The following is a 26,609-nucleotide window of genomic DNA, read 5'->3' on the forward strand; positions in this document are numbered from 1 at the left end:
ATGTATTATAATAATGGTATATCCACTCCTACAGTTCTTATGTAGGCATATCTCATGTTTGTTACAGAAGACCTATTTCCACTAAGATAGGACATAAATTTGCCAGCTAATGATGACTGGGATGAGGAGAATTAGATGTTGGAGGTATAAAATATAGTTCTGTTAATGGTACTGGTTACATTAAAATATATATAAGGATAGCTACATATTGTGTCTATACATATGTTATACCTCTTTCTCCTACTTTGCAAATGGGATTTGTCTGATTTAGGATATAAATTCTTTCGCTTTTTAAAATTTGTGTCATGCCTTGCTAACTGAGTGCTATGAGAGATGTCCAGTAGTATGAAATGGCGGTAATTGGCTTCAGTGGGAGTTTTCTCTAAGTGAAAGAGGCAGACAACTCTGGTGTATAAAACAGCCTTTGCCAGTGTTGAAATTCGTCTCCTTTTTGTTTGGAGTTTATTAAAAGCAACTGCAGAATATTCCATTGTCCAGTCTAAGAAAATAAATTTTTATAAATAATAAAATTGAGAAAAATATTTGATCACTGTATAAAAAGTTTATATAAAAATACTCTTCCTTTATCTTATACATTTTTAGGGCAGTTTATGGATTTTGTATCCTATAATTCCATTTTATTTGTGCACTAAAGAGAGTTTATACATTTACCATGTTTACCAGTAAAGATGAGATTTTTTCCAGGTAATTTAACTTAAAAATTAAGGGTAATTTTCCTTTTCAGTTAATACGGTTGTAATTAGCACTTTGCAAAAATGTAAAATTTTTAATATTATATTTACAATTTTGAGTACCAGAATATAATGTTCTTTTTACTAGTAAATATTTTGGTTTGTGCATTTGGAAAATGAATACTGTCTTTTGAATCATCATAGAAATGGAAATGGCATAGTATTTAATACACTATATATATGCCATATTTATTTCTTATCCACTGGGTGTTTGAGTTGGAGTTTCATGTTTCTGTTGTTGATTTTTAATATGACTAGTGCTAACTTCCTAGAATTAGGTAACAGGTCTAAAAAGCAATATTTTAATACAGTGTTAGCAAAGAATTTATTTTAATTTCCTGTCACAGCTACTAACCTCAATTTTTATGGCAGTGTCTGGGTTTGTTGGTAGTACTAGAATGAACTCTGTTTTCTCCTGGGAGACCAGGCTTCTTCTATGAGCTACTTTTGAGCCTGAGCTTGTCATCTCCATCCTCACTCTGCTTCTCTGATTTGTCTAGATTGTAAGTCATTCAAGGCCTTCCAAGAGTCTAGAAGAAAGGGGGTCTCTCCCTACCTTACTGAGGCCCCTACTGAAATGCCAGTACTGACATAAAACTGTCAGTAACCATTTATTCATCTTTCCCTTGGTGTTGCCCTTCTAGGTTTCCTTTTAGTTTTCAGTAATGTGTTTCTATTATTAACCGTGTTATTATGTTCAGAGTAATAGATACAAAAATCCCTTTCTCTAAAAGGACATTTTAAAAATAGTATTTTTAAAGAATCTGATTAATTAATTTTTGTTTAGCTTTACACTTTTGGGATTGCTGGCTATATTCTTTGGAAGAAGTAAGGCTCTAGTTAGACAGAAGGAAGTCCTCTCAAGGCGTTTTAGATCACAGCTTTTTATATGAGTAAAGATGCAATTTGACCATTTACCACACAATCTTAAGGACGCATTGATTTTCTAACAACTTCAAATACTAAAATAGGAATGATGGGACAAAGGATAATTAGGACTGAGGGGAAAGGGAATAATTTAGTCCTATTATAGCTTTTTTTTATCTTGACCATCAATATGTCAGGAACTACCCAAGCAAGGACATGATTCCTATGGTTGTTACATCTCAGGTATTGCTCTTTGAATTAAACAGCTGAAGACCAGATCTTAGTGCCAGACTTGTGGATTCAGCCACGTGCAGGTTTTAGGTGCCATGTCACATTACCCTTATCTAGTTGTCTTTCACGAGAATCCCAAAGCATTGTTGGGCAACAAGTATATGATTAATACAGAGATCTTTCAATGTCCTTGGCAGTCCTTGTACAACTACCTCACGCTTACAGCTGTGTCTGATCTTCAGTCAGTTGTGCTTCTTCTGTACAATTGGCACTGCTTTTATTTCTGCTTTGAGTATTCTCTAGCTGCCCAGGAGTGGTGTAAAATGGAGCCTTCACATAGTCTTTTATTTCTTTTATTTTCTTTTTTTTTTCTTTCATGATCACAGAAAGAGATCATAGACACTCAAGTGCACTGGATGTGAAGTACAAAAATGCAACTGAAATTAATTAATAAGTATCTGAACTCCAGGTTTCTCATGCTTTGAAATTGAGAAAATGAAAAAAAAAATCAATAAAACCCTCAAAAAAGAGCTCCATGAATCCGTGGGAATTAAGCATCTTAAAAACGTAAATCATACACTGAAGTAGAGAGGCAAATTGGGGAATTATACTTCTTAACTGTAGTGGAATTTGGAAATTGGTGGTAGAGACTGTGAGGATGAACAAAAATGAGTCACTAAGACATCAGAAAGGAATCAGCTGAAATAGATGTTAATATCAAAATAATAGCAAATGAGTAGGAGATATGACTGTTTTGATGTAATAAAAAAAAGATAAGAAAATATAAAAAGGAAATTGAAGTTCTCTTAGGAGTACTTCTACATTAACTGATTACATTGCTACACGCAATATTTTACGTGGGCTGATATTGATCACACTTCATAAGTAAATGTAGATGTAGATGTTTTTATCCAATGCAGTTTTTAGGTGGTAAGAGACAAAGATATATTTAAGCATTTAGAACTGACAAGATTATACTGCAGTGATAACTCACTGAATGGTATTATTAGGAACTACTGATAATACTTACACCATTTTGAAATACATTTCAAAGTCTTAATATTAACATTTTAATAGTATCATTTCAAATCATTAATACATTTCTGTATTAAAATAAACAGCAAAAAATGGTAGAAGTTCAATACAGAAACTGATTTCAGTCTTAATGGCAATTTTTAAAGGAAGTTTGAGATATCTGTGACTAAAAACTGTTGTGTAAGTGGTTTGCTACAGCACTAGCTGTGGGCATACAATCAGCATAAGTGTACTAAATTAGAATAAGCTCTCTTTTTCTTGAAGTTATGTTCTCATGCTGAAACACTTCAAGAGACTGGTGTTTCACAACATTTCAATAATAAATTGCATAAGTGAAGATAAAGTTTAGGAATGAAATAAGCAATGCTTGTTTTTCTAAGAAGAATATGATTTCTTAAACAAAATACAATGAGTAGAGTGGGAACTTCAGCCTGTACACTAAAAGGATATTTCTGCCTTCTCTTTGCCACGTGCTATTTACAATCTGATGGATGAAGTTCATGACTAGAAAATAAATGTCTTCTATTGTTGTTATGTATATACTAGAAAACCTTAAAATCTTAAAAATAGAATAGAAAGATAAAGGGCATTTCAAGAAAATCAGAATCCTCTATTTTATATAGTACTTTGCAATTTTTAATAACTTTTGTTATTTTTTTTAAAGAGCAGATGACGAATTTCAAAACAGACATTATAGTCATCTATACCTTACCACAAAAGTGAAACAAAACCCTGATTTTTTTTTTTTTTTTAATAAATTATCCATTAACCATTGGGATAGGCATTGTTTTGTGACAAAATTTGGATTGTTTCTGCCAGGATGAGTTAACAAATAGTGTTCAATACCCTATATCAATAAAACTATCTCTTCCAGAAGGTAAGCAGAAAACGTAATAAATTAGTTGTTATATTGGGAACTGCAGTTTGGGACAGTTGGGAATTGCAAGAAAGTAAAAAGATAGGAAGCATAAATGCAAATACATTTTCATGAAAAGTGAGCAAAGGAAAGTAAACAAGAAACTGCAAGAACCCTAGTTTAGGTTATTTGTCTAGTAACAATAAAACCTGTTGGTCCTGTTGTTCCTTAGAAACGATATAGTGCCATAAAGCTGTGCAAAGTAAATTTTAAATGTTAACCCACTAGAAATTTTAGTATCTTACTTAGAGTTGAAGAACTATGGAAGGCCTAATATTAAAGATAGTAGAGAAGCTTGTCCCATTCTCTTGAACTTTCCTGGAAACCTCTGTGCATGTACAGAAGGATTAACCAGTAAAATCCTTTCATCTTACTTCTACTGCCAGATATTTTTTCTATAACTACCAAAAAAGGAAGCATAAATAAAAACCATTCAGTGTTCTGTATTTTGGAAATCCTGTTTCCTAGCTACACTTAATTGGTTTGTCAGCTAAACAACTTTTAAAAAATTTCTTTGAAACACTGCTGAGCCAGTAAGAATCTTAATGGATCTGTGAATAGGATGATAACAATAAGGCTCACCTGAACCTTTTCTCTGTATCCAGACAGATTTAAATCATGATGTGGGAAGTTGTAGTTGATCTAATTATAAATATATAATATGTTTGTTGTGATTCATACTTTTTTACTACTCAGTATAATAGTTTCAGTGTACCAGATGTCCGTATGTATTGCCATTTTTTTTCATTTGGAAGTTAAATAGAAAGGGAGAAAATCCTTTACAAAGTTCAAAATAGCACAGGTGCTCCAAATGGTATAAGCTGCTACTATTGCAGTATTACAAAAATCACACAAAATGGAAGTCCAATTCCTCTACAAAACTTAAGAGCAATTTACTGAAGGTCTTACAAAAAGGTCTAAATAATTAGAGGACAGGAAATATCATACAACTTCCAGGCCTAAGTTAAGAAATAAGAACTTCATTCTGACAAAATATTAAAAAACAATAGTAGCATTGGGTTCTCAGAAGAATTGGAAAAGTAATCTGACATACTTTATAGAAAATTTCATCTTATTCCGTTGATGATAAAGTATGAGACTTTACATTTACTCAAATTTAAAATGTTTTACCAATATAGACCTGAGGCTTTGTATTCTCCTTTGCTAGACAGCATTGAGTGAAAAATGCTATGAATATTTTTCAGTTGTGGCTGGCATCTGGATGTATTTGCACTTGTTTCCCAAAGTGTTGATCTACTCCACAGGATTTCAAGTGCATAATAAACCAAAGTCAACAACTTCTCCATATAGCATTTCTGCCTGTTACAGGAGTGAGAAATTAGCTGCTGAAGTTAGTCAGTTAGTCATGAGACATCCCTGTGGTCACAAGAAGAGTTAGTAAATCTGTTGAGGGATTGCTTAAGGTATGTGAGTATTTAAAATAATGCTCCCACCTATGTTTTAAGATCCATAAAGTTCCTTTGTTTTTCAAAAGAGATGAAAAAATTGTAATGGAAAAAAGTGGTGACAGTTTGGAATGTTCCTATTAAAATCTTTTTCTAGGAGAGGAGATGTTACGGCTATCAGAAAAATGTTCTTTACTGTCAAAAAAGAATGGTAAGGACAGGATTAGTTTGTTTAAACATAAACATTCAAACAGCTCTTCCATGAAACTATGAATGTTACTAAACTCAGTCAGAGGGAAATAATAGGAATTTGTTCTGTGGCTAATGGCTGGAATTGTTCTTTTCTGTTTTATTCAGCATTATATGTTTCTCTGTAATCTGTACTTTATCTTACCTTGCTATGTGTGACTGGGTGATTTTGATGAGTATGTTTCCTCACTTCAACCAGATGTATCCCATTTATGGGGACAGTGAAAAATAGCAGCAAGTATCTTCAAGCTACGTTAACTGGTATTTTATCTGTGTAGGTTTCCAGTGAACCATCCTGTTCCACAAAGCTGAACTAGGATACAACTTTTCATGTTGTTCATGATGCTGCTTTAAGTCTATCAGTCATGTTTCCTAGGTTCTCTTCCTCTGTAAGTGATTCACATTAAAATTATAGTGTGGTTTATAGATTTTGCTCTAGAACATAACAGAATTACTGATTTTTTTTTTACAATGATTTATTTTGGTGCAATATTTGCAGCAATTCGTTTTATTAAACGTGTGACTAGTCTTTTTAAGATGTTAGCTTAGAGGTAAACTAATAGCTATTTAACTAATAGGTTCTAGGATTATACCCCAGCATAGCTTCAGTTCGGCTCATCAAATGATTACCTAGAATTCCTCATTTTGTTAACTTCTCATGAGGAGGAGAATTCTGTCTGATTGGCTCCTCGATATTGAATTATAACATGATTGCTTCATGCACTGTTGAACACTTGACCTGTTTGCTGTGAAATCTTCCATAGAATACCCATACGTAAAATGTTACTTGAATGGTTTTGGCCATTTATAGAGTTTAGAACAGCTGCTGTGTTGTCAGATAGAAGCACAATATGGTAATTAGTGAGCTATATAATATTTAGTATATCTGAAAATAGTTGCAGGCATTAACAGAATTTCCAGAGTTATAAAATGTAACTGATAAATATATGAACTTTATAGCAATATGCATCCTACAAATTTATTTTTTTTTAATCAGCAGTGTGCTTGAGAGTGGACTGGATATGGAAAAATAAATCGAACTCAAGGCAGTATTGTGGATATGTGGTCAACTTTGGATATACACAAAAACTTCTAAGTTAGAGCATTAGTTTTCCTCTCTTTGTTCTCCTACTTTACAGTTTCAGTAATTTAAATGAAGATGGTGCTTTGCCTGATTATATTTTTCAAAGGTCTCATAAATTCTTCAGAATTATGCATGAGTACAGAGCACTAATATTGAGATTGTAGCTCAGCGGGTAGCAACTTTAACTTGCATGGATGATTAGTTTGCCTAGAGGACAGGATGTAAATTAGAAGGGATAACTTGAAAAGATCAATGATTTCATCTTTCAGTTTGCAGATTTTTATTTTGAAATATTTTCATGTATGTATTAGAAAGACTTATTAGTGTGAAACATACAATAGGAACCATGGCAGTCATTGTTTCCTTTGCAAAAAATATATTTAACAAGCTCTTATTACCATCCTCAGTAGTAGAAATACTCAGTTTTATTCCATGTACTCAATAATTAGACTTGAAGTTAATTGATGTTTTGTATCTTGTCATGAGGCACTTACAAATTCTTTGTAAATTCCTAGTGCTGAAACCAGTTGTAATCTGCTTTGTCAAATTTCATGTTTGTGTCTAAAGGAACTTCCTTTCTCCTGACGTTAATTATCCAGAACTAACCTCTTTTTCTTAAGTTGTGGTCCTTAAACCAGTAGTCGTTCCCTAAGAGCCTCTGACATTTCTCAGGGCTAAAAGGAAAGCAAAGTGTGAGGTTGCCTGCAGAAGATTACCTGCTTGCTGCTACTCTCTAGAGATCAGCAAAGACTGGGGACTGCTGCTAGAAAACTGAGGGCTTGTGCTGTGGGAAGGTCGTATCATTTATGGTTTCCTATCTCCCTTTTTTCTTTGTGTAACTTTCACAAAATGAATTCTACTTATGTGTTTGTATCCCAGACTTTAGGTAAATTTGAAGAGTCATATTTCTGCTGTCCTTTTTTTAACCCTGTTACATTGATTTATCTTTAAATATGCCAGAGTCATCTTTCTATGCTATAAAGCCAGGATCCTAGCCAATTTTTTTTTTTTTTTAAGAAAGTAGTAATTCTTATTCAGTGTTCTAAAAAATCAGCTGACAGATGTGCTAATGAAGATTCAAACATTGTAGAGTTCATCTACGTTTAGAAGTGGGTATTATGAACATCTATAAAGTAATCCCTGTACTTTAGTTTTCCCATATTTGCGTGAGTGTTAAACATGAAGAACTGTGTTGTTATGCAAAATATTAATGATACTGAAACAAACTGAGCACAGCTTGTGATGCAAATGCTTCTTGGTGTTATGAAGAAACAGCAAGAGCCTTTGCAGCTGCTCTTTTCTGGAAAACAAACATTCTGCCTTGCGGCAAAGTGCAGGCCTTCAGAACTGAAATAAACAAATACACATTGTTCTGTGTGATGTTTAAAAGATGTTTATGATAGAAGAACCCAATGAGATGCGATACTGAAGTCCTGCTACATTGAACGACTGCCCAGCTTACATCTTGTGACTCATGGCATGGCATGGGGTGCCATGAGTATTTGCAAACTCTTCTCTTGTCCCTTGGAACATTTTTTTCAGTGGATTTTCATAGAAGACACTTGATTAAAATTGTTTTGGAAAATGTGAAATTACCAGAAATTCAGCATAAACCAAAAACATCTGTTACGGGAAAAATAAGGTTTTTATAACACTACTACGGTTTTTCGTACTGGGCTAAAACAGTTAAGTGTTTCTGCTACCATTAACTACTGTTCAGCTTGCTCAATACATTGTGTATTCTGTAAGTAAGAGAAAAGTAGCCCATGAAAGCTGTGCCTATTTTTTTTCTCCATTTTCCAGATTGCCCAGAGGAAGTGTGGGGATTTCCCATGTGTCAGTACTTGAAAGACCAGGGCTGGTGCTGTGGTCGCAATGCTAGAATGTCAGCATGCTTGGTATGATTCCCCTTCTTTTCTTTTTCCTACTGAGAGCTTTATCCAGATGTTACAGGATTCATTGTTTTTGGCTTCTAATCCTAGAGCCATGACTTTAATCCAAGACTCTACAGAATAACATCATTAATGTTGTAAGCATGATGAATTATGTCTAAAAAAAATAGTATTGACCTTCCAGCTTTATATATTTTATACTTGCTGAAGGCATGAAAAAATGAGTATTGACAGAAATGTATTTTAAGAGTGGACAGAAAGGCCAAACCTTTGTTGAAAGCTAAACAAGGTAACCCCTTAGGGTAATAGTTCCTGGCCAAGGACTTAGGGGGAACAAGGTAACTGTAGAAGGATTGCAATCAGTAACTCCCCCAACGCCTTCATGATTCATAATATTGAATGTTCTGACTGTTTAAAACCTAAACAAACCTGCCTGTTCCAAAAACTAGAAGAGCTCTAAAATCCGTGTGGTTTAAGAGACTGGAAACATCTTTGTAACATTGCACCAAGAGATGAAGTGCTTTTAAAGACCTAACCTCATCAAGACAGGAAGATGAACTGTTGTCTAATTTGAAAAAACAGATACGTAATGAAAATTTCAACCACTGTTTCAATTAGAAGACCACTGTTCCTTTCCTCTATTAATTTTTAATTTCTGGTATCAAGATGAATCACATCAGGTTCTGGCTACCCTCTGCTGCTAGCTCTGTACCTCCATTGCAGAGAACAGTGTGCACTAAAGACTCAGTATAGGCTAACGTATCAAGGTTATGTAAACTTGAACTAACATGGTAATTAAATGCTCTCAGGAGAAGGTATAGGAGGACAGTTGTTTAGTATTCGTAAGGCTTAAATGTGTTACCCTTGGCAAGGTACAAGAAAAAAATAGTTCCTTTTAGAGATGTTGCTGTAAAACTTATCACAAAAAGTGCTTTCTACAAGGGATTTGCCTTTTCTCTTTTTCTTGTCAGTGTCATACAATACCAATTCTTCCTCATCTGACGCATTAGCTATTTCCTTTCCCATTCCATTTCTTTTGGAAAGGAAAAGTTTGGGCTGTTTTTCAACAATGGTAGGAAGATAAATTTTGTAAGCAAATGACCTCCAAGAGACAGTACTGATCGTGCCATGTGTATCTATTTTAGATTTCACAGAAATCACAGAAATTGGGCTGTTAAAAACTTTTTGTTTAAGCATTCACGAAAGGCAAAGAGTTCTCCTGTGTCACTTGATACTTCTGCTGTTATTATGTTTGTAATTCTCTCTATACATTTTTCATGACTAGGATTTTCCTTGCCTTCAAGGAGGTACAAGGGAGACAACGCAGTGCAGCTAAGCACCCATCTTCCTAGGGGTAATGGCTGGCTAGGAGAAACTGAGTCTGCTGAGCCGTGACACTCAGCATTATTGCTGATGTTCATTATTACATGTCATTCAAATTGGTTAAAGTGCCAAGGGCCAAAGGTTCTGGATGGGAGTTTCAGTTTCAGACCCTTACAATAGATGTTAGAACCCACATCCATCTTCTAAGCAGCAGCAGATCTGTGGTGGTATGAGAGCTATAGCTTATACAGCAGAAGTCAAACCTGATAGTCAGCCGAAGCCATGAACGGAGGAACTGCAACTACCTGGACTGTGTTTGAAGAACAGTCTGAAAGACAAGATCAGTTCTAAAACTAGTAGAAGGAGAAGTGGGTGATTCAGAGACAAGCACTCTTATTTACTGTAGTGGAGTTTGGGGACTAAAGGTGACGATGACCCATAAGTGGTGAGGCATTTTTGGTTTGCCATCTAATTTGTTGTAGTGTCAGGTAATTTACTGAATTTTTGTCTTCATTTCTACTATGATCTTTAATACTCAGTTGAAATTTTTGTAGGCACAGTATCTTTTCAACTGTGGAAAAATATTCCACACTTCTAATTATTTGTTACTCTTTGTCACTGTGAATCATAAAAATCAAGTACTTTCACACCTGCATCAGGATTTATGGTATGGAGAATCTAGTGAAAGATAATGCACAGCATTTTAAACTGCAGTCCCTCTGAAGTTTTTGTTTTCTTTAACTTTATATACAGAAGTTCAATTTACCTGAATACTAGGGACTAAAAGTATTTAAAGACATTGTACATTGAACTAATATTTATTTTTAAATAGTTGAATATGCAAAGTGAATTATTTGTATTTTGGTAGGAACAGACTCAAGAAAAATGCATTTCTTTTTAGCACTTTCAAAGAAAGTAATCCTCTGAAATTCTTTTACAATACTAAGAAAAACAAACAAATTTTGCATGCATCTATTTCCATCCAGTTGGTTGTCATTGCTTCTCCTATAAATAAACCAAAATAACAGGAGTGAGCTGATTATGAGTCCCTAAAGGTATTAACACTTTAAAGTGTGCAAGCTCGTGTTATGTCACACCATTAATCTTTTAAAATGTCATCTCCTCTGACTTTTATACAATGTGTTTATAAAATGTTCTGATAAAGAATAAACATACCAGCAATTTAATTCCTTCACTCTTAAAGGCTTTGGAGCGAGTTGCAGTTGGCCAAATGGTAAGTAATATTGTTTATTTTAGCCATTCTAAGATAAAATGTGTTTTTCCCCCTTGAATGCTCTTAATCCATGAACTTTTATTGAACTTCTGCCTTTCTGGAATCTAAAATACTAGCATACACTATGTTAAATCCTGATAGATAGCATGTGTCATCATGAAATCGCATTTTTATTGCTGTGATTGTACTTAGTGAATCTGTTTTCTTTTGACAATTAAGAGTCTGGAAAAAAAGCACAGCTTAAATTTTAAGACATTACACTACCCATCTTAACTTCTTTCGCTATCTTTCAGCTAATACATAAATGTCCTTCTGATATCCCTGGTTTGGATCACTCTATCACAGTGTTTTATCAACTAATGTACAAATAGAAATTGTTACGACAAAAGCTTGAACCTGTTAGAAACATCATCATTCTCATTTTTAATCCCTGTATATTTTTTACCCTGAGAATACTTTAAATTATTGTTGTGCAAGTTATCCTTTCGGGGATGATGGACACCAACTGTGCAAACATTGAAAAGGCATGGCTGAGAGACGTCTTCTTTCCATATGTAAGCCCACTGACCCCAGTAGTCTTTTACTGTAAATGCATTTCGCTGTGAATTTTTGATTGGGAAGCGTTAACTATTTTTATGGAAACAGATCTTTCATACACAAAGATAGGAAGTTTTCAGTGTATTCTGTTTTTATGAGCAGAGTACTTTCTGCATGGTTCAGACTACAGTGTATGATGATTCAGCTAGGGAATTACTCCTTTTGTCTTTAAAACAGTTTAGGTAAATTGTTATATTTATTTTGTATAGTAGAATTTGGATAATGATCAATACATTTTTCCTCTCTTTTTCCCTCTGCCAACCTTTGAACTTTTACTTCAGAGTTTGGGCTTCTTTTTTTTCTTGCATTCATGGTTATGTTAGAATCTGATCCAAAAACGTAATTTTAACTGGATGCAAGAACATTAGTAAATTGTCCTCTTAAACCTGTTATGACTGATTGTTAAAGAATACAAGCCAATAAGTAGTTAAGGAAGCCAATACTGTTTGTTACTCTGATCTTAATTTCAATGCCAATTTTAAATCCTTGCTGTTGTAAATTTTTTTGCAGCTTCCTACAGAATCATTGTTTTATCGAGCGGTTCTTCAGGTTATTATAGAAGAAATTTATGGTGTCACCAAAAGGTAGGAAGCTCTGAATTCACAGAATACGAACCAAAGATCTGATTCTCTTCCACCTTTATTCTGTAGAGAAAGTATTTCTTAGAAAGAAGAAGGGTGTAAGAATCAGTCTTATCAGACTGTATACACATATTGGTATTAAAATGCAGGATACGTTTGTTCATACTAAATCCACATCACAAATGTATTGCCCTTCCTTTACCCATAGCTGAAATAGGTCCTCTTTGGTGCTGGATACATGGGTAAAACATATCTTCACCAGAGAACCGACAGCAAATTCACTAAAAAGTCAACCCAGTCCTGGGCTACTCTGTTATGCAGGGATCCTGGCAGCTTTAATACTGCAGAAGACAAAAAGACATTTCCGTTTCTCCTGAGAAAAACTGCTGAAAACCCAATGGCCAGCATGGCTGTAAAGAGCTACTTACTACCTGTGCCTACATTAGCAAGTACCGCGCCCTTGTAGGATGGGATTTGGAGAGCTGCTGCTGAGGACCTGACATCTGCAGTACACTCTCTTCTGGAGTTGTAGTTGGATTCGATTTTATCTAATTCTGTGGGATGCATGTCTGTTAGCACTTGGAGCACATCAAGAAGCATACCTTCCAGTTGAATTTAATTTGAAAATAATCCATTTTTTAAGCTCTGATCCTTTTCCACAGTGTGAACCAAGGCGTGGAAGGTGGGCAAAAGCAGAAAATTCACTTCAGAAGAATACTCCTGATCTTAAATAAATGCTAATACAGATACCCCCAAATCTTTTGCTAAACATAGAGCCAGACAGCTTACCCTTCAGAAAGTCAAACTCCTGAAAGAAGAAATGCTTTTTTAATTTTAAAATTATGTAAAATATAACACATAAAACCATGGCTACTAAATTGTAAAAAAAAAGAAAAGTGTGAGATAGAAGATAATATGCATATGTGAGATAATAGCATAATATGGAGGAAGTAATTAAGATGATGCTTTTGAAGTAAAAGCAATGACTACCTTGGAAGGACTCCCTCCCGCTCCGCCCCCGGTTTCATTGCTGAGCATGATGTTACATGGTGCGGAATATCCCTATGGTCCATTTGGGTCAGCTGTCCTGACCATGTCCTCCCCCCACTTCTTGTGCAACCTCAGCCTGCTCCCTGACGGGCAGAGGGAGAAACAGAGAAGGCCTTGATGCTGTGCAATCACTGTTTGGCAGTAGCTGAAATATTGGTGTGTTACCAGCACTGTTTTAGTCACAAATCCAAAGCGCAGCACTACAAGGGCTGCTGTGAAGTTAGCTCCGTCCCAGCCAGACCCAGACAATATCTTTCCCCCCGTAGCTTGTGCTTAGGAGGGCAGAAGACCATCTTGCAAAGAATGACATAACAGCATCATCATTAACTGATTTTTCAGACTGCATCAGCCCAAATGTTTAAGTGCATCTGAATATTAAATATGACTTCAGAAATTCATTCTTTCTTTAAAAATAAATGTGACTGTTGATTCCCAGTGAGTGGGGATCCTTGCCAGCTAAGCACCATTAGAACTGCCACTGAGTAAAGTCTTTCTGTTGACCTCAGTAGATGTTAATCCTGGTCCTTAAATAAGGAGAAGGGTGTTTTACTAAGAATAAAGAGGGGAAGAAGTTTTAAACTGAGATATTTCTATTTAGTATTTCATTGGGGGGAAGTGTATTTCCTCTTAAGTAATTGAATACTCACAAACAGCTACTGTAGCTGAAAATGTAACTCCTACACTGCACAGCTGGAAGAGGAATTGTGTTAAGACACAGTCAAGAAAGCGAATTCAGACTAACAAAAACTTTGCGTGTTGTTTCTCCAGGATACTTTAAACAAAGAGAAGAGAACAAATGTAAGTGGCATGTTAGGATTCAGTCTTCCTATATGTTTTTTAAGTTTTCATGCATTATTTTAACCTGTTTTTTGAAACAACCCACATTTTTGGCAGGCTTCAAAAATAGGCCATTGAGTTGTAAACAGAAAATTCTGGCATCACTTAGCGAAATAAAAATTGTGAGGATAAGAACACAAGGTAACAAGCGAAAGTGAAATTTTACTCCAACTTGGCATTTGCTCAGTCCAGTGGTTGATGGTAAATAAATTACAGCAGCATTATAGAAGTATTATAGAAGTATAGAAGGAAATATCTGTCAGCAGAAATAAGAATTCTGTCATTCATATAGGGAAATAAAAATATTAGGAAGAAATAAAAAAGAAACCTTCAACTTTCCAGTTTTTATGTGAAATAATAATTATACTACAACCATAGTATGATTGTACAGTTTTTGTATCTAGAAATTTCTTCAAGTACTAGCTAGCTTGTTCTAAGTAAAAAGGGGAGAAAGGAAAATTGTTACTAACTTGGCAGTAGTAGCTGATTTATTTTTCCTGAATTAAAAATTTAAGTAAAATTAATTAAAAAGGTGTAAACTTCTGTTGTTGGATGTATAGAAGCCTGCCTCTCAATTCTGTATTTGCAGTGATCGACATGTTGGAAAAACTTTCTCCAAATCATCCTCCTTCATAGATTATGTCAGGAAGTCTCTGAAAAAGCTGGAACTGGATGATTCAAAGGTGAGTCACTAAATAAGAGACTTCATGAAATCCTTATATCCATGTAAGTTCTTGAAGTCAGCACCATAATCCAACATTTGAGCCACTGAGTTGATTTAGTTCGCATATTGCTGTATAAATATATTCTCATTTTTATTAATATTAATAGAGCCAATCCATGCTTATTTTTATGTGTTAAAAAAAACAACATATCAAAGTTGGGGTTCTTAATGTTTTTTGGAAATAGACTTCCATGTATAAATTCTTGAAAAGATTTTATTTTGAAATTCCTTTATTCTAATGACTTTATATGAAACAAATCCTTTTTTATACATGGTGCTTATGATCAGAATTTTTTTAAGCCTTTCTGGTATTTATAAAGTTAATCCTACAAATCTCCTTTGAGGAAAAAAAATGTAATACATACTCTCTTTTATACATGCTGTCATTTAGAGTTAAATATACATTTCAGATGCCGAGTGAAGCAGGCATGAAAAACTTCTTGTCTGTGCTGATCCTATATATCTTGATAAAAGTAACTCTTGCACCTTTTTAAACCCAGCTGAAATACTATCCTATGCAAACGTTGCTTTTTCATCTGTACTTAAGTTTAAACTGAAAGTGATCCAAAAAAACATGAATAATGAATCACATAGTAAACACTTTGACCCCTTTTCATTTTCATTTTTTTCTGCAGCAATATTATCTTGATCCCTTAGGACACCTTTTGAAACTGAAAAATGTAACATTATAGCAAGATAGGCAATTCCATCCATGCGGTATGCTTCTCTTGCAATTTGCTTCCTAAAGTATTTCCAATTTATGTTAGCCTTTAGACAGTCTCCTTAAGTAGCCTTTGAAGATCTCTGCTGCAGCTTCCGTGTATGGCAATCCCTAATACTTTTTTTCTTTAAATTAGTAAGTGTTAAGGATAGATATTAAAATTTTAAAATAACTTCCCTAGTTAGAGAAAAAGAAATAAACACAAAATTGAGATTTAAAATCTTTTGGAGATTTTTTTTTTTATGTTTTTGAGTGTCTTGTCTTAGTACTACAACTGCTAAATTGGTCAACAGATGGCAACATAGCATTAGGCATGGAATATGACTGTGTGAAGAACACAACTGCTCTGTGAGAGCAACTTGTGCAATGGAGACACTACAGAGTATTAGACTGATTATTAAAAAAATTTGTACAAATCAAATAAAAAAGTAAGAGTGGCAAGTATGTAAAATATTTAAGGTAAATGTTGTTGTAGTCTTTGGTAAAGCAATGCTTAAAATCTGTAGTCAAAATGTCAAATCACTTAAAATTTGCCAGGCTCATCAAACCATGAACTAGGAGAAAAATGCAAAACCAAATAAACAACTAAATGCAAATGATGTTGGAATCATGCTTACAGCATTAAGAAAAAGACTTATGCCTGAACTTCACTGTGTCTTAAAAAGATTATATTTAATTCTGTTTGCAAATTGAGTTACCTGTTTGCTTTTCTGGATAAATAGGCACTAACATCGTGCATTTACCCCATCTGAAAGTAACTACTAAAATGGTGTCTGGCTCAGTATGTGTACAATCACCCAAAAGCAATAGTGGATCATTGGTGCAATAATCAGTTTACTAAATCGATTAAACTCTGATGGTGGAGAGTTATACATTCTTTTCCTCAAAACCAGTAAGCATAGAAACTTTGTGTCAATGTCTGATTTTAGACACACCGCCTTTTGCCAGAAAGGGCCTGGACAAATGCAAGTTGCCCTGGGAGAAAGATGTCTGTCAACACTACTTCAAGCTGCGCGTATTTGTGTGGTTGCTAAAGACCTGATTCAAGTAAATGCTCATTTTTGCTTATATTTCTCCTCATCTTTATGTACAGCTGGCTGCATACTAAAGACTGAATTTTATGCTGATCTAAACAGTATTATTTTTTATTTCCCAGCTATGTTGAAATTTGCAGCAGCACAAAACCGTGCTATTTTGATACTACTGAGAGGAAAGTTGTTACTGCTCTCTCAACAGTGGTTCTGACACTGCAGTTTTCATGGTGGAGTCAGCGCTATATCTACAAAATATTGGAGAATGTGTTAAATTCCTCTCTTCAGAAGAAAAATACTTACATAGCTAAAAATGTGATGAAGCCTAAACATTTGCTCTCAAAGACAACAAAAATCAAGGAGAAATTTATGCAGAATTTGTTTTCTAGCTCTGTTTTTAAAAATGAACAAAAGAGCAGCTGTACTGCATAGCCCAAATGTCTACTCTGTCTCCGGCAGTGGCCAAAAACTGTTGCCTTGGGAAGAATACAAGGCAAAAGTAAGCATATAGGAAGGATACTTCCAGAATAATCCAAAATGTGCCTGTCATTCACAAAAAAAGGAGGCAATCATTGTCTTCATGCATAAATTTGTTTAGGTAATGTTAAAAAACCAGCTAAAACTTAGTAATGCTGTGTAGTAGAAACAGAGAACTGTGAGAAAAAATTGTTTGTATACGAGTCTCTGCTTTACATGTGCAAAAATATTTTTTAAAAACATAAGTCAGAAAACTGAGTCTCAGGTCTTTTACTATGCTTATCAGAAAATTGAAGAGAGTTTAATCTCTGCATGATAACCAATGGACTGGGAAGTAGAGGGGTAGCGGCACTAAGTTTTTAGGAGTCACTGACAGGGTTTGGTAGCTTGGCATGTATGGTGAAATCATGGATGTTTTTGATCACTGTGGCTGAATCTGGACTGTGGGACATAAGCATCCTTCCAAAAATGGGGTTCATGAAGAGCACCACAGCTGGTTCCTTTATATACACCAATGCCTCTCCTCCTGATCAAGAGGTAGCCCTGGTGCAATCCAGTCATTTTCCAGTCTGGACAAATGTGGAGGCCGGAGAAAGAGAACAAGTGCATAAGACACCTAACCTGCCTTGATACTCACTTATGTAAGTGTATGCCTTTCGCTAAATATAGAACTGATGAAGACTCTTATCAGGTATAAATATTCAAACAGTAAGTTAATTTTTGCTATTGTTTTTCAGTAAATTCTTTAATCCTGCCAATTCTTCATGTGAATAAGCCCCTCTGCCTCTTTCATTTGTGAAATAGATGTGAAAATCTTTGCTTATTTGAAATAAGAATTGGACCCTTTATGAAAAGATTGTCAATCAGAAGTGAATTACAGTGAGACAAAATAGTAAAATAATTTTTCTACCAAATCACCTAGGGCCATTCATTGTTACAAGTTACTGTTCAGGGACTGAAGTCTCCTATTACCTTAGCGAAAATAATTTCCTCCATTGTGTTCTTTTTCAATGTGGAAGAGCCTGTCGAGTCCAGATTAAACACTGAGATGCAAATGAACTATTTTTTTCTGCCTTTTGGTACAGGATCATTCCTTTCACACATCTCTCCACCTCAGTAGTAAAACTGAGACATACACCGTGACTACTGAATGTCTCACAAAATATTCTCATTTTGTGAGGGCAGAGAGAGGTCTTTTAGTGTGAGCCTGATGCTTCACAGGTATGGTTAATATTGCTTCTAGCTTCAGAGCTAATGGAGTTGCTTTGTGGGCCATGGATACCTGCACAGGGCTTTAGTAATTGGTCTGGATACACACCAAGGCAATATTTTATTCCTGGTTGTTTTCTTTGTCATAGCTCACTCTGTTCCTGTATGCTCCATGTTGTACAGGCAGAGCGTTCAGTGTCACATAGATGTGGGAGAAATTCTTTCTATCAGAAGATTTCTTTTCCCTTTTATTCACTGTTTTACCTAATTTAACATGAATGTGGGACTCTCACTTCAGAGAATGAAGGGTTCATCCCTGTTCTTTCTCTTAGAGGAGCTGGGCTCTCTTACACTTGTTAGCCTTGCTTCTTTCAAACAGCAAGAGCAATCATTCCTTCCTCTTCAGCAGAACATGTTTCAGCTCTGTTTGTAACTGCCTTGCAGATGGATTTAAAACGAAGCATCTTTATTGATATATTTGGTTGCTGCTTAAGACAGTAAGTGCTACAAATGGTATTGCCACAGCAAAAAGTCCTTGTATAAGTATTTATGTATTTCTAGAGTCTTTGAAGAAAAAACCTGAAACTTTCTTAAATTGCCTGGTATCCTGTACTTATTGGGGTAGATTAGCAAAAGATCTTTCATAGGGCCTGGCTTTAAGGTGATTAAAGGGAGAAAGTGCTTATGAGCCTAAGGCCTGGCTGTGTGTCTGGCAGACTTTGTGATCTGTGACCCAGCTAGGGTCCATTTCTGCCAGTAAGTGAGAGCCTCAGCGGGTGGAGCTGTTTAACAAAGAGAAGCTGGCCAGGATTCATGTAAAGTGGAGTCTGGGAATAAGGAGAGAATGCTATTTAATGGCACGTCCGATTGCAGGAAGATATACAGGGCTGGAAACACTCCTGACACATCCGCAAAGAAAAGCTATTAGTCACTTTGATTTCATCTCCTGCTATATTCACACTATAGTTACTGCTATGGGCTAATAGCATATAAGGTAGTTACTTTGTCTTAGTCAAAATGCTTCACAAATCACTTAACCCCTTCAGATGTAGACATATGCTGGGGAGATACAATAGCAATTTCAGAGGTAGGGTCACCTTAACCTTTCATGCACAAAGAGAAGTTTATGTGCCTGTCAGTGAGTGCGTCGTTGCAGATTTACTTGGGTTTGTTTAACTGAGCTTCCAAGTCTCCTGTGACTGGTGTTTTTCAGTTTCGAACAGTCTAGTGTCTGCACATAACCCGAAGCTGCTGGGGCTCTTCCCCCGGAAAAAGTCATTTATTTGGCGGGTGCCCCATCTAACATCCCAAGATGAGGTCTGCAACAATAAACAGATGGTTAATGCTCAGTTTCCACCATCCCCATTTGCTCTAACCCTGACCAGACTTCTTAAAGACAGCTGCTGTCCATTTGTCTTTTTCTGATCCTGTGCTTCAGGTAGAGCATCCCAAAAAGGTTTACAGCTGTCAGGTCTCAACCAGTGGGTCAGTAAAGGACACTAGACCCTTCTGTGAGGCGTTGTACCCATCACAGTAGCATTTACATTAATAACACAGTAAGAGAAACTCATGTCCTATAAAAAGCTCATTTATCACCTTAAGTAATTTAAACAACTTTGATATTTGATATATTATGTCTAGCAATATTAGACTCAAAATATTTCAAAGCCTTGATAGAGCTATGTAGCTAAATTTAGATATAAGACATACCGTTCTGTATATTGTGTGAAGGTTATGTATTTAAAAGTATATTTAATTAAATAAACATGTTAGTGCTTTCTTTCTTTACAATAACCGAGACTTTTAGGTTTATTCATAATTAATAATTAATTACTAATTAATTTAATATAATTTTGTCATATTTTATAAGAATCTCTGAAATTACTACGTCATTCATTTATACAGTAATCTTTTTCCTATAGTAATTATACTTGCATTTTTAATATAATTAAATAAGTCCAAATATATCTGAAATACCTTGGGCTTGCTAGTTCAGTTTTACTGGAATTTCTAAATTACTTCCCTTTGTTACATTGACTTCGTGTTTTTGTGAACTCCAGAGTATTTAATTTTGAGTGGTAAAACTGGTAGATAATACTGAAATCAGAATTCATCTGAAAATAGGGGTTTTTTTCACTAATTGGTCATTTTTTGTCAGCCTAATTTTTTTTCGTCTGTCTTTGGACGCCTTTTATATAGTTAGTGTGAATAGTTGATACTTGTTTAATATATCAGTAATGTTTTTTTTAAAACAGTGATACTTTTAAAGAAAACACAAGAGCATGCATATGTGATGTTTTGCTTTCATTTTGATGAAGCAAAGACCTAACAATAACATTAGCATACATGTAAAGCCTAAAAACTAAGTAGCTGAGATGAGTGTTCTCTCAGTCCTATTAACTATCAAGTACAAAATAAAGTCAAAGGTCTGAGGTTTTTAAGACAGTAGTAAAAAAACTGGTTCTGTTGATCTTTTTAAAAATAAAATAAGGATATATTAATTTTAAAAATAACTGGGCTTACACTTGGAGCATGAATATGGTTGTATTACAGGTTTCAGTGATTTATGACTGGTTTAGAACTGCAGTTTTAATATATGTTTCCTTTTTATAATTGCTCAGGTGGCAGAGTGGTCATGGATTAGGGAAATGTCTTCTCTTATTTTAAGATGAGGCAGTTATTCATGTTAGCTAAATCTATATTTAATATATTGGGCTCAGTCCTGAATAAATTTTAAGCAGACATAAATTATGCTGTGCTTGCTTGCATTTATTTATTTGATAATAGTGCTCTTTTTAAAATTAATACAAAAATAGTTCCAATTTGCTGTGTTCAGATTCCTATAGTATTAGATGGAAACACAGTTAAAGCACTGCAAAGCCAAGGACTTGAAGATGGGACTTTCAAAGACTCCTGCTAAGAGAATTAGGTGTCCTGACCACATAAATGCTTTGTGAAAATGCGGTGGTAAATGTACGTTGCAGATAGCTTTGCAGTGAGTGGCTGGGGAAATGTTTGGAAAGACCTTTTGAGTTGCCTGGGTTCCATCCCTAAGATCATATAGGTCCCCTTTCCAGACCAAACCGGGAGCCATCTGACAAGCCTTTCCCATTTCCACATCTGTGCTTCTCGTACAATACCATTTGCAATATACCACATATATTTCCTAGTTTGGTCCTATACCAGCTGTGCTTCAGATGTTCTGATGATCTTCTGACCCATTGAACTTGAACACAACTGTGTCAAAATATGTTGAACAGAATGTTTTGCTTGTTTTTCATAATTTTAAACCATTTAGTTAAGAGGCACTGTGCTCCGTAAGCATCACTGACAAGCAATGTTGTAATTAAATGAACAGGTGAGCCTGGGACAAGATAAAAAGCCTCTGTCCTTATGGAGCTTGTCAGGATAAGTTACATTACAGTATTCAGAAAGCTGCACTTTTTAAAAACTATGTGTTTGGGCAGTTCCATCTTTCCTATAAAATGCTTAATAAGTTTTCCACGGCCATGTGAGAACATTCTAAAGTAATAGACTGATACTTACTTCTTCCACCTGTAGTATAGATGATATGTTCAAATTGTTGCAGGCAAAAGTAGTTTTTCATATGAATTTCTGATTTACTGTCTTTACAAGATTTTGACCGAAGGAGCATGGCATTCTCTAAACCTATCCCAAAGGACTAATTGAGTGAAGAATTTCTAAGTTTAAATTCAGCACCAATATGAACTCTTTAACCAAATAGATTTCTTACAGTTCCTAAATTCAAATCGCTGAATGTTATTCATTTCTCATCTGTAATGTTTCTCAGTTTCTGAAAATTGAGTATTAATTACTGGATTACTAGTGGCAAATCATAATTTAAGTTTTAGTGTGGTGTGCTATTTGAGATGCCAGTGGGCTAAACCAATTTTGTTTTCAAACAGATTTCTTGGAAGAATGCTAAATGCCGCCAAAATGTTTTCTGAGAACTTGGTGGGGTTTGTGACAGCCTCTTTTTTTTCATTTCTGTCAGCTAAATTACATTGAAAGATGCTACTTTCTTGGAAGTGAAATGCTATGAAAGTAGACAACACTGTTGCTACCGTGAAAAGAGTGTGACTGGGCTCTTTTGCTGTGACAAAACATTTAAGAGCACCTTCCCCCCTTCTTTGGCATTTGTCAGTGTCTTTTAGAAACATCATTGGACTGTGTTCTGCTATGAAGTTAATAAAATGCCCACCTTGACTTAATGTGTTACAACCCTCACCACTTTAATCCTCCCAAACTACAGTGCTATAGGAAGTCAGCCAGAGGCGATACTGAAAGAGATAAAGATACATCTTGTAACCAGTGATGCAATAAAATTGTACCACCTATCCTGCGGGATCTGCATTGGATCTTTCTGAGCTTCTGTAGATCACGTAATGCATCCTGTTTCCATGCTTGCCTGAAAATTTGAATATTGATATAATGTGCACCAATGATCAGTGTTCTGAATGAGAAAAAATGCAGCCATCATTTTGGTCAGTGTTTCATATAGGACAATTATTTACAATGACATATTTCAGTAAGACAGAGAAGAGGACATTGGGTAGATGGAGATGATGTGCTTCTCTTAGCTTACCGTAGAGTGTCCCTTGACTGGTAATATCTCCTCAGCAATGACTAGTGGAATATCATAAAATGCAGTTGACAAATGAAGGGAAGTAAGAGGAAGAATATAATTGTGTGGCTTAATTTTACTATTTTTTCAAAAAGTGTTGAAAAACCACATACTTAAGACTGGGGAACTGTCAGTAGTGGAACTGTATAATACATTAAGACATGAACTAACCTGTATATATACGACTATATTGGGGACTAAAAAGGAGAATTTTTGTGGAAATTGGGAAAGAGAGGGACTTTTAACCTGAGATTTCTTATCTACCCCGCACCAAATTCAGTGTTGATATCTTTAACTGACAGTGAATACCTCAAACTTGTCTGGTCTTTGCTAGGATTATTTCTAATTTTGATGGTTTTTATTGTGTACAGCCATGGGGCAAACACGGAGCCAAAGCCAAAACAATACTCTCTGTTTTCCCATGAAATTCTGACACAGCAATAAACTGAGTCTAAACAGTCAAAAAACGAAGGCACTAAATGAATTTACACACTTAATGCATTTTAGAATTGTCGAAGAGTTAACTTTCTCAACTGTTTTCTTGGACAGAAGGAATTTCAGCTCACACATTTCCTGGTTCAGTTGTTAGTTAGGAAAATATTGAATGAAGGCTCAGGTAACACTTGTATTACAGCCTGTAAAGTATGTGTGCATAATGCTATTGTCAAGTCTGTTTTTCAAACAGGCAGAATACTGTCCCAATTATGGTAGCATAACATTTTAGTCTGACAAGGATTCTGAAGAGATGTGACCTTTACTTCAATTAGATATAATTCTAAATAATATAGATTGCATTTGTTTGAAATGCATTTTAAACGAAGTTCTAAATAAAATTAAGTTTCTCACTAATTGCATTATCTGTTTTACATTATTTTACATTGCATTACATTATATTACATTATTTTTAACTACCTTAGTCATGGGAAAATTGTAAAAAGTTGCTGTGTGGTATGGTTTCCCAAGCGTCTTGAACTGATCTAAGACACTGCTCCGCTAAAAGGGTTGCCTTACTACTTTCTTGTACTCTTGCTAGTGTTCATGGTAATGCTGGTACAAGAAGAGAGAGGAAACATGGAAATGTGCAGTGAGTGCAGGGAAAAGCAGTCCCTTTGAGACAGCAAAGAGGAATTACATCTGTTTAAACAGACTGTGGAACAGCATCCTTAGGCTCTGGCTCTCCTCTGTAAGCTGTGTGCAGCATTGGACAGTAAAAGAGACTTTAATTCAGTCAAAATATTCTTAGTCTAGGGAAAGACACAACTCTGAAGACATACTCTGGAGAAATTTTAAGTATGTTATCACTAATTGTCACCCACCTTGTGCCTGAGTGTTTTCTTTTCAGCCTGTGCTCAGTCAGCATGCTTGTGGGATTGCAGTCTAACACGGGTGTGCTCCGGCGTGTGGTATCTCACATGCTCTCAGGGCTCTGTTGACAGTCTCCTACACAGCAGATGAGTCTGGCCTATGGTATAGTTTTAGTGCCACCTCCAGCATACGGTAGAGTTATAACTAGGCCAATGGAGTCCTTGCTGCCCTATAGTTTCTCTTTCAGCTATTTGAGCTACCACACCAATCCACAAAGAAATTAGTTTAAGAGAAAGCATGCACCACCGTCACAGTGCAAAGAGACAAGGTGCTTTTGTTCACAATGTGATAAAGACCAGGAGACATTGTAGCTAAATCAGCAAAGAAATACTGGCCAAAACTTCTCTGTATTGAAGCTTACTTGAATATCAGTAGCATAAGCTAGATCATTGAATGCAGAATCATAATTAAGACAAGTGCATGATATATGTATTCAGGTTTTTTCATGCATTTTCACTCAGGCCATAAATTCATAGTATCAACATCATAATGTAAGAAAAAAGTTCAGTGCATGGATTTAAAGATACTTTTTGGATACGCAAATCTGTGGCAACCCTGCATTGAGAACAGTTGCATGCACAACTCCGGTGGCTAAATGGGGCTTGCTTTGCATGTGTAAGTACAATTCTGTTCCTGAAAATGCAAACAATAATTTACTCCTGCTCTGCCTTGGAAGGATAGCTGAAGATTGTGTTGGGTACCTTTTAAGAACTGAAGCCAGGTGGCAAGCTGTTGCAGTTTCAGACAAAGCCAGTGTTTTCCATGACGACCAAAAGGTCGTCTTCCAATAAATTGCCCCCCTACCTTTTCATGCCCTTTTCTATCAGTGCTCTATGGTGGACACTCTCTGTTTTCCAGCTGGTCTGTTGCATTGAATTGGTTCACCCACCAAACTTTTAGTTGAGGTACAGTTTGGAATAGTACCTAATCAATCCATGAGAGCAGGATGCATTCAGTTGGAATGTGCAGTAGGTAAGGAGGGAGCGGAAAAGCATTTGGGCTCAGTACTCGAGTATGGCAACATCCAAAAAACATTTTTGACCCAGCTTTTTATTTGTCAAACGTTTCATGGCTTGTTTTCTTTTAATTTGAATGCTTCATGTTGAAAAATGGAGGACATAAAGGAAGCAAAAGCAGAAAGGTTTCACGATCACATTTTTACAAATACAAATCTTTGTATTTTAATTCCAAATAGCCTGTAATTTCAAAAATCCATTATACTAAACCCATTTTAATTCTCAGTTCAAATGAAAAGCTTATAGGGCAGAGGTTAAAGAAACTATTTTGTTTATCTCATGACTGATATATTTGAGTTGGTTTGGCTCTTTACAGGGGAAGAGAAAAACAAGCCCTCAGATATTTGCACAGCTTTACTGAAAATAAAATAGCAAAAAGACAAAAAAAGTCCTGTTAGTCCACATTAGTACGGCCAGATCAGATACTCAACCTTGCATCTGTAGTTGGGGAAAAGTACTTTCTAAATTAAAAAAATAAGACTGAAAGACTACAGAAGTTCTTCTGACTCATCCCCATGTTTTAAGGCAGAGTTAGAATTTTGTGTCATTCCTGAAAAATATTTGTCTAATCTTCTCAAAGCTTCCTGTGAAGGAGACTGACAACCTCCCCAGTCCTTAGTTAACCTCAAAGGGAGAAAGTTTCTTCAAGTTTTTGGCTGATTTTTTTTTGCTGCAATGCAAGCCCATTAGTTCTTATCTTACCCACTGTAGACAGTGAACAAACTGTTCCCTGCTTCTTTGTGATAGGCTTGTAAAAACTGTTATTATGCCCACTCTCAATTTTCTCTAATTTAGCCTGATCCGTTCCAGTTCTTTCAGTCTTTCTTCATAGGTCATGTTTTCTAGATCTCTGATCTCTTTCCTCTCTCAGGGCTTTTTCAGACAGTTCATTTCTTTCTTTGAAATCTGATGCCCCAAAATGGATGCAGTATTCCAGCTAGAGCTTTGCCACTGCCAAGCAGAGTTGAAGGATTACTTCCTGCGCTTTGCAGCCTGCTCTCCCATATGTGTCACAGAATGGTGATTGCTTTTTTTTGCAGTAGCGCAACTGTGACTCTTGCTCAGCTTGTGATCTGCTGTATCTCCCAGATTGTCATTTGGTGTTCCCCATCCTGAACAGCTGATTATTTCTGCCTGAGTGTAGTCCCTTCTGCTTTTCTGTACAGCATTTCAAACTTCTTTTCTAAGCCATGCTCCAATTTCTGAAAATTATTTTGAGTTCTTGCAATGCCTTCCTGTTGCACGTTTGCAGAACTAGTTAATGTGGTTTCTGTTCTGTCGCCTGAGTTCTTAATGAAAATGTTGCATTTTGTGATGGACCTCCAGCCAGCAGGTCTTTTCAGTTGTGCAAAGACTCATTAATAACT

At 35.6% G+C, this 26,609-nt stretch overlaps 1 protein-coding gene across 4 annotated transcripts in view; it reads left to right on the plus strand.

Annotated features, from left to right (window-relative positions):
* Positions 1-26,609, plus strand: part of METTL25 (methyltransferase like 25) — a 63,674-nt gene that overhangs the window by 32,824 nt on the left and 4,241 nt on the right. For 2 of the 4 annotated variants that reach the window (XM_087766259.1, XM_009463159.2), the window contains exons 6-9: positions 8,344-8,438; positions 10,960-10,989; positions 12,097-12,170; positions 14,644-14,737. In XM_087766259.1, the coding sequence (XP_087622385.1) occupies positions 8,344-8,438; positions 10,960-10,989; positions 12,097-12,170; positions 14,644-14,737 (293 nt within the window). Of the gene's footprint in view, positions 1-8,343; positions 8,439-10,959; positions 10,990-12,096; positions 12,171-14,643; positions 14,738-16,428; positions 16,547-16,655; positions 17,395-26,609 lie in introns of those variants that run through there. The other 2 variants (XR_015706548.1, XM_087766257.1) reach the window with 2 other exon arrangements.

The sequence above is a fragment of the Nipponia nippon genome, unplaced genomic scaffold, assembly GCF_047370975.1.
Source record: "Nipponia nippon isolate SJK-2023a ecotype South Korea unplaced genomic scaffold, ASM4737097v1 scaffold_3, whole genome shotgun sequence".
NCBI classification, from domain to species: Eukaryota; Metazoa; Chordata; class Aves; order Pelecaniformes; family Threskiornithidae; genus Nipponia; species Nipponia nippon.